Source organism: Apus apus, chromosome 19 (genome assembly GCF_020740795.1).
Source record: "Apus apus isolate bApuApu2 chromosome 19, bApuApu2.pri.cur, whole genome shotgun sequence".
Classification (NCBI taxonomy): domain Eukaryota; kingdom Metazoa; phylum Chordata; class Aves; order Apodiformes; family Apodidae; genus Apus; species Apus apus.
Window position 1 is genome coordinate 9,214,776 of NC_067300.1, and position 9,144 is coordinate 9,223,919.

At 38.0% G+C, this 9,144-nt stretch overlaps 1 protein-coding gene across 1 annotated transcript; it reads left to right on the forward strand.

Moving 5' to 3' along the window:
- The first annotated feature begins 1,029 nt into the window (after nucleotides 1–1,029).
- Nucleotides 1,030–7,230, forward strand: CCDC187 (coiled-coil domain containing 187). Its single transcript, XM_051636672.1, has 7 exons — nucleotides 1,030–1,146; nucleotides 1,694–1,773; nucleotides 2,201–4,941; nucleotides 5,053–5,394; nucleotides 6,023–6,166; nucleotides 6,634–6,759; nucleotides 7,049–7,230. The coding sequence occupies exons 3-7, from the start codon at nucleotides 2,269–2,271 to the stop codon at nucleotides 7,202–7,204; spliced, it is 3,441 nt and encodes a 1,146-aa protein (XP_051492632.1). The 5' UTR covers nucleotides 1,030–1,146; nucleotides 1,694–1,773; nucleotides 2,201–2,268; the 3' UTR covers nucleotides 7,205–7,230.
- Nucleotides 7,231–9,144: the final 1,914 nt, after the last annotated feature.

The following is a 9,144-nucleotide window of genomic DNA, read 5'->3' on the forward strand; positions in this document are numbered from 1 at the left end:
TTTTAAAAGAACATAGATCAGTTGAAGGTAGACTTCGACAGGACTTGCTGGAGTTATTTTTGTTTCCAGGTTTTATCCTCAGTTCATATTTCTTGTTCTCTTTCTAGGGGGTAGAAAAAACCAAAACTGGCTGTTTATATATGAGCCAGTTACATCATGTATATGGTTCAGTATATGTATAATATCTGCATTATAAAATTTACATGTTGTGGCAATATTTCATATTTGAATTGTTTTTCTAATTAACTATCTTTCTGCATTTGCTCCTACATACTATTGTGAGGGAGACTATAGATTTGTGTCATTAAGGCTTGAAAACAGTGGTCTTCATGGTAGAAATTTGGCATAGGCTGCACCTTTACTAGATTCTCAAGTCTAGCTTTGAGCATGTGGACATCAAATTGTCTAAAATAATTCCTGTCCTTCAGGCAAAGAGAATTTTTTCCATGGACTTCAGAGATCACCATTTCCCCATTAGTGTTTTGACTATTTTTATATTTGGTAGGGAGTCTTGTACTGTGTTAGGGCACAGGTCTTGCCATAAACTCCAGCAGTATGTCTTAGATCTGTGTAATCAGGATTACTTCATGTGACTGAGATAAAGAAAACTCCTGTACTTGCCATCTGTGCATTTCAGGTGATGCTACATCATTCTTAGAAGATCTAGAGAAGGAGTCTCTAAGGATGGAGAGAGCACACAAGGAGCAGAGAAGTCATCAAACTCTAAGAGAAGAGCAGGACACCTGCAGTCTGTTTAAGGCATGTGATAAACTTGTAATTTATCTCACCTAGGTTTTTCTCACATAAATTTTCAACAGAATTTTCAACCCTCAGTGTTGGCTGTCATGGAGATATTGGGCTTGCAGCTCAGCCTGCAGGCAGAGAAGCTGAAGTTGTATTGAGCTTTTGTTGTACTGTGTTAAAATATTGCCCTTAAGTCTGGAGAAAGTCCAGTAACAGTTGACAGGCATTCTAGGTTTCCTGTATGTTCAGTGATTCTTGATCACACTCTCAGCAGGCTGGAAAAAGGAACAAAGGTGTTTCTTCTGATCATGAATGTGGGGAAAGAAGATCAACATTGATTTCAAGTGAAGCTACATTAGTGAAAAGCCAATTAAGAAAAGAGAGGTCATCAGAAGAGCAGAGGTACTGCCAAAGCCTTCATCCTACCTCCTGATTCTTACTGACATCTCAAACCTTGCTTTGCTTTTTTTTATGCCTGCAGTTGTGGTTCTTTGTGGAAAGAGGAAGCAGAACTGAATGATGTTAGCCTAGGATTTTGTTTTGTATAACTTACAAAAAAGCCAAACAACAAATACACGAAAAAACCCACCAAAAAACAACAAACAAGCCAAAAAAAACCAACACCAGAATCCAAAGACTCCTTTACTTAATACTTGCCATGTATCAAACATTGTCTGCTAGTTTTTCTTAGATCTAATTCTTTGGAATTGACTGAAGGTGTGCTGAAATCAGTCTGAGGGAAAACATTGCTTTCTGAAGGCTTTGGGCTACACAGAAAGCATCTGAAGAACCATTTAAACATCCATTTAAAACCCTTTGTATTATGCTGTCTGTAGGTAGATAATACACCCAAAGAAACTTAATGTTCTCAACATCCTTGAATGTGTACCACATATTTAATAATTTCAGTTTAGTCCAATTATTTAGTCCGATTATTTTGTATTTTCAGACTTAGCACAGACTCTGAGAGAAAATTGGAAATCACACATAGAGATGAAAAAGTATTTTCTGAAAGCCCTTTGTCAGAAGGTAAGAAATGCCCCTTCCCAGTCGGGTTTCTGTTATTTAACACAGTCTGAGTAATGGCTCTTCCTGGATTTTATCCTTAGAGGATAATATCCTACAACTTGTACCAGGTAGTGAAGCTACTTATTGGGCTAAAATAATAAAAGTTCTTAATATAAGCCTGTGTTCAGTCTTCTTATCAACCTCAGTGAACAGTACTGTACTTTCTTGTTTGATACATTACTGAGTTCTTCAGCTTTACTTGATAAGTCTGATATTATTTTTGTACAATACTAAAAGCAGTCCTAATCTTGACTGCATATTTAATGCTCCTGTCTCCTGAATGCAATTTACAGCTGAGGATTACTAGAATTTGAATCCTAAGTTACCTGTCAGCAACATCCTCCATGTGAAATGTTGATTGATCTTTTTTATCTTTTAAATGTTTCAGTTAAAGAAGTGGAAATTCCTGTCCCTCATGAGATCCAGCAGGTGGATAGTAGTCAGTGTTTGAAACATATGGACCATATTTCTCATGAAGCTTCTGATGAACTAAATTTAAAAGCATTTTCTGAAGGATTAGATTCCACTGAATCATTGTCCAAGTCAAACAACTTCTCTCTGAGATGGGGAAGTGCCAAATCAGACTCTTCATTCCCAGAATTTCAGAAAGTGGCTGCAGCTTGGATTGACATCTCTGAAACCTCAATTTCAGACTCTGAGTTAGAGCTGAATAATGAAGAGGGGACAGATGTCAGTATCCCAGAAGAGTTTGTCTGTGACAATGATGTGTTTCCTAATCTTTTGAAAGAGACACTAATAGCAACAAGTGCCAAACACCGTGAACATGAAGTGCCCACAGATGACAGCACTGAGGCTTCCTCACACACCCTGAAATACTGTGGAGATGTTCCAGATAATGGCTGCACTGATCACTTGCTTGCTTTCATTCCATCTAACAAAGCAAATGCCTCCAAAACAAAGTCAGCAGACTCCTCCCAATCTGATAACCCTGCCCAAGGAATGGATGAGCCACATCTGGATGCCTCAGAAAACTCCAGTAGAAACAAAACCTGTTCTCAGGAGATCACAAAACAGGGTAAAGATGCAGTTGCCAGCTCTTCATGTAGTGATGATATTTACTCAAGTAAGGTCCATGAGCAGCAGAAACCTGTTTCTCCAACTAGCAGAATGAAAAAGGATGATGGAATAAATAGTTTATTTGTGGATCAAAACAGAGACCTAACAGGGTTGCCACTGACAAGTTCTATGAAACATCTAGATGTGGTTGCTGACCACCTCAGGAACACTGTCTCTTTTCCACCTGACAAAGATATTACAAAGAACAAATTATCAGCATGTCTATCTTCAAGAAACTTGTTTCTGTCCACATACATGTCAGGAATTTCTGAGGAAGTTGATACAGAAACAAATTCATTGGAGTCTTTGCAAAGGGTGACCACAGGAAATCAAAATAACTCAGCTGAAAGGCAAGGTGTAAAGGAAGTGAGGAGGGGTCTGTTTTCTTCTGTTTCCTCAAAAAAACAATTGTTTCAACCTGAGAACTGCTCTTCCATAGGTGAAGATGATATAATTATTAGTGATGAGGGTCTCCCTCCAACTGATGAGGATACCCTGTCAGAAATACTGTCTCCTGTTGATGAAGTATTGTCCTATGGAAGTGCTGAGTTGCCATCCTCTAATAAAAAAGAGTTGTCATTTTCAAGTGAAGATCTTCCTCCTCCCCCTTTTGGTGCAGATGCAATGAAAAATTATGATCCTAGCTTTAGTATGGAGGATTTCCTATCTCCAACAGAACCAATGACAGTCTTGCAGAATAGAGAGTGTGTGGCTGAAGATTCATCACTGAAAATGGATGCATTACCCCCATTACCTGATAACATTGTGCCTGAAGAATTTTCCCTGTTCACTCAGGAGACTGCTGATGCTTTCTCAACTCAGGATGGTAGTGTCTCAGAACAATCTTTAGTTAAAGATACTTCCAGTGCAAAGAAGAGCTTGTTAGAACACCAACAAGGAGAACATGAGACACATTTTCAGCGTCCGGAGTTCCTGCCTGTGTCAAATCTTATTTCTTCTGTTCAGGCCAGTAAGAGTCCTGACTTTACCATGAAACAATGCAAACCATCCTTAATGCTGCCCAAAGCTGAGGACAGTGGTGACCTGTTATTATCATTTGAAATTGGAGACAGAGTGTTAGTAAAGCAGACCCAACTGGGAACCCTGAAGTTCAAAGGACGGACTTGTTTTGATAGTGGTCATTGGGCTGGTGTTGCACTTGACAAAGCTGAAGGTGATAATGCTGGGACTTACAAAGGGGTGAAGTATTTTGAGTGTGCTCAGCACTGTGGTATCTTCGTCAGACCTGAGGAGATTTCCCACCTGTTGGAGGCTAATGACAATGGTTCCAATTATACTGGGGATGAAGACTCTGACTCCTATGATGATGAATCCTTCAAAGGAGACCACAAATACTCTGAAGATAATGAGCAGGGAGGAGGGCTTACAGAGCAGAAAGCAGAAGACACAAACGTTGCAGGAGGATCAGAAGCAAAAGAAAACCAGTCTAGGTTATACACTGCCCTGTTGTCTGGAGAAGGGCCCAAGCTTCTACATTCTGACCAGTGTAAGAGTAATGGATTCATCTCTCAAAATAACTTACTGTGCTTGGGATCAGGTAAAGAAAAAGCAGCACTGACTCAAATAAAACAAAGGGTGCTTGCAGATGATGTAAGCAGAAGCAAAAATACGTGTTGCCTGGTAGAGGATCAGAAAAGAAATAAACTTGCTGATGATATTGCAAATGAACTTGGTAAAAAACTTCTACTTGATGCTTTAATTGTGCTTTCTCAAACAGCTCAACACAAATATAAAAGTGCCTTTGAAAAAGATGTGATGAATTATGGCAAAGACCGAAGACAAGACAACAATCAGAAACTGTTACTCAAAGAAAAAACAGCTGCTTTCTTATCTGAGCAATCAGCAAAGGCTTCTGATGTTTTACTGTGTGATTCTGATATGCTCTGCATTCGTGGCTGTCACACCGTAGCAGAAAGAATTGTAACTAAATTTAATGCAGTTAAAGAATATCAGAAGACTAAAAGAACACATGGATCAAAAGCAGACAAGATATTTCATTCACCTTCAGAGTCTTCTCCAACCACTTTGCCAGTAAGTACAAAGTTTTTGTCTACTGAAGTGTAGACATAATCTCAATACCTCTAAAAATTGTGGAAAAACATGGAGTTTGTCACCTGGGTTTTCTTTTTCTCTCTATTAAAGCTTCTTACAAAAATCCTTGATGCTGGTGTTTTCGGAAGCCCTGAAGATTTTGATCAGCCTAATTCTGACCCATGTGTGCTGGTGAGAGAAACACCAAAGCAATACAAGTACAAATTAGAGCAGTGGCACTCGGCTCCTTGGAAGAAAACTGTGGAAGTTCCTCTTGTGATACCACATTACAGTTCATATGTTAAGGAATCATCTGCATATGCTGTAGAAGAACTATGGACCCCAGAAAATATATATTCAAATTTTAGGAGAATCAGTGTGCCAAGGCACTTGGAAGATAATGATCTCCCAGGGAACAACTTGGAAGCAGAAAGCAAGAGGATGTACAATCAGGTATTTTTAAAGCACTGTTATCACACTTTTCTAGTATTCTGAAAGCTGACTCACATTAGTTAGTAGTGCTAATGTTCTTCCAGGTACTAACACTAAATATAGCTGAAGGAACACTGACAGAATATTGCAAAATATGGCTTCTGGGAATCTGCTGCAAAATGCTACTAGAACAGATGTCCTGGCTGTGATACAAGCCTTTTGCTAGAGCTTTTAAATGAGTATCTGGTTTTGGGTCTGTTCAGAACAAGCTAAGCTTCTTGCAGAGCTGCAGTCTAGAGAACCCAACTCTCCTGCCTTGCCTGTCCTGCTAAGTCTGGACAGATGTTCACACTCCTCAGCATCCTGAAACTTGAGTTTTGTGGACTTCTCTCCACACAAAGAGGTTAAAGGGTTTCATCTTCTATAAGCCATCCATCCTTGGTGTTCACACATTACTGTGCAGGATCTTCTGCTGGTCATGGGCATCATGGCATTAGCTACAGGAACAGCAGGATGCAGGTGGTGAATGGAAATTTTGCACTGAGATGCAAACCTCTGTCACCAGGCTAACATGCTTCAGAAAACTTCTGAAAGGGCATCTGTGAGAGACTTAGTTAATTATGTTGGTACTGGGTTTTTGTTGTTACAGGTTATATTTGATTTGACCTGTGAGTTGATACATGCAGAATATCAAGCGACTGCAAATCCAAATACATTTCCATGGATGAAAGAAAACTTAAGATCTTACTGCTCCAGGCATCTTTGCAGAGGAACAGATGTCAATGAGGTCAAGGTACATTCTGGAAATGTGAAGTGTACAATAACAGGAATCAGTGAAGAGAGCAGAGACTGCAATGTTAAATAGAGAGAAATGTGAAAATTGGGAGGATTATGGCAGCGTAACTGAGGAAACTGGAGAAGAAGCCAGAATTGCTCTGAAATGCTTGAATAAATACAGGCTGAGCTAATTAGTCTAAATATTCCAAATGTATGGAGTTCTGTAGAAGAATGGGAATTGGGCTTCTAAATCTCCCTGGTTACAACTATCTTGGGTCTAACCTTTAAAGTATTCTTATGTTTAAAATATGTTGGTTGGTCAGTACCACTCAGATGCTTCTAGAGCAGCTCCCTAAACTTTTTGGGACATTTCTAGATTTAAAGCTGCATCTTCAGACTGGCACCTGTCACTCATTTGCAATTTTGACAGTGACAGAACTCTTACAAGAATAATTCTTTTCAGCTTTTTTTTTTATTTTGTAGATGTTTGTTCAGGGTGAAATTATTAAAATAATGAACCTGGAAAAGAATTACTTAGAAATGAAAAGAAAATTCCTTAATATGACCAAGTTTGGAAACTGTAAGAGAGACAGAGTGGACCTTATCCTGGTAAGCAGAATTCCAAATGGAGACTTGTTTACTTTCTCTAGGTTTAAACTAGAAAATCTTATGTTTTTGTGAGAGTCATGTTTACTTAAAATAACTTCAGAACTTCAAATTATTGTCTTTCTTTCCAGTACACTGGCAATAACAATCTGGTATTTCCAGTCCTTGTGAATGGCTTAAATTAGTGATAAATCTGTAAAGCTGTTGGATTGGGTACAGTGTCTTTGCACCTTTCAGAACTGACCATGCTCTTATTCTTGAAGCAAACTTTCCTATCCATGTTATATTTTAGGTCCAGGAGCTTGGAAAAGAAGAATCTCAGTGGACTTACTATGATGATGACGAATTAACTGTGAAGATGAGAATGACTGAAGACGTATTTGATGGCTTGATCCTTGATACAATCAGAGTTCTTAATAGGATTTCTCTGAGAAAAGCCTGTAATTAGAAGTTTTCCCTAAAAGGCTCTAATGGGGAATTTAAAGATTTTTTATTTATTTTTTAGGCAAGAACTGCATAATTCAAGAATTCGAATTCTGAACTTGTACCCATATCAGTGTGCCTAATTTATTTGTTCATGTGTACAATGAAAGGATGCAAGCAGAGACATCAGCAGATCAGAAAGTATCCTTGTACTTTGGGAATGCTCACTAAGCTGAATGGCACATAGACTCTAAAGGGTGGAACTTTTATTCTTGTCTGTTGTGGGTTTTTGGTCAATTTAGGACTTTAATTGATTATGCATTTTACAAGCATAGGTTTTAAAATTGTATAAAAGTCTATTCAAACAGGGTTCAAAACCACTTATGTGTACATTATTTTTTTCATTATCATGTTGAGGTTGTGAATAATGAAAAGTGAATCATATTTTGAAAATGTTCAGAAAATCATAGGTGATTGCCTTAATAATGTAAATGTGCAGATGGAATTAAATCTCCCAGAAACTGAATTGCAGTGGAGCTCTGTAATTTGGAATAAACTCTTCTAATTAGAACAAGTCCAAAACTTTTCCTGATGGGTACAGCAGAGTCACAAAGGTGACTGCACCATTTTTTATGCACTGGAGCTGGTGAAAATGTATTTCTGGCTGTTTTTAAATACTGATGGCTTAACTGTTTTCATACTGAATTGTTTTTCTGAATAAATTAAATAAACCCTATGATTCTCCTCTATTTTTACTGTAATTCTAATTGACTTCAGATTATTTTGTACATACTCCTGTTCTCATTAGTGAAGGGGATTTGTTTTGTTCTCTTAAAGTCTGCTCCTGGGGATGTTAGAGCCCTGTCCTGCTTGCTGCCATATGACTAGAAATAAAAAGGCAGCTTCTGCACCCAGCCCATTAACTGTTGATCTTATCCTATAAACTATTTTCATGTCCCTAGTGGTACATTTCCTTAAGTTTCTGACTTTTATCCTCATTGATCCAGATAAGTTATTTGTTCTAAGGTTAATGTTTTCTTGCTGTCAGTTTATAGTAGAACTTAAATCTTTTTTTTTTCTCTCTCCTGTTGGATACAATGACAAATCTTTATATTGAAGCCCCACAGTTTTTCAGTGGATTGTCACTATGGTTTTGCAGCAGCAGCAGGATACTTGTGTTTGGAATGAAAGCTACTAAAGATATCACTTATAGATGTGGATGACTAGATGAAGGACTCATTTCAGACTGGTGCCTGATGTTACACTATATGTTACTCGTGAGGAAGCTAACTATTATATTTGCAATTAGGTTTGTGAGTGAAACTTGAACCCTTGCAAGATGCTATATACAGAAGGACAGAGCTATAAAGTAACTGCTGATGATGGGAATAAAATGTGTATACATGGAACATGTCAGACATATTTAATATCCCCCACCATTCTGTGTTAAAAACCTTAGATTCTGGCATCCAGATATATTGACCTGTTCAGTCAGTGGCAAGACTTCAATATCAAGATTACTCTCCTTCAAGGTCTAATATTTTGTTTGCCTTGGTTTTGATCAATATTAACCTCCTGGGTCAATAAATCTTGATACTAACCTCCAGAGGAGTCATTATCTTTCATAGAAAATGATTATTTCTCAGTTAAACCCTACATTTAATTTTCCTGTAATTTATCTCTTTCATCTTCACACATTTAAGAAGTCTTCTGAATAAAATGCACTCTAAAATACCTTAAGTGCTGCAAATCTTAAAATCCTAATTAGCAGCTGCCACATGACTTTTCAATTCTTTGAAGAGGCTGGACCCTGCTCTTGTAGCTATCTAATTTTGGTGCTTGAAAGGCCCAGGAAAAACAGAGACAGAAAATGCCTCAGCTGAGACATGATACAAGCAACCACTCAACTTAGAGCTGTGGATATGGATGCAAAGGTAATGGAACCAGTTCAGATACTAATGGTGA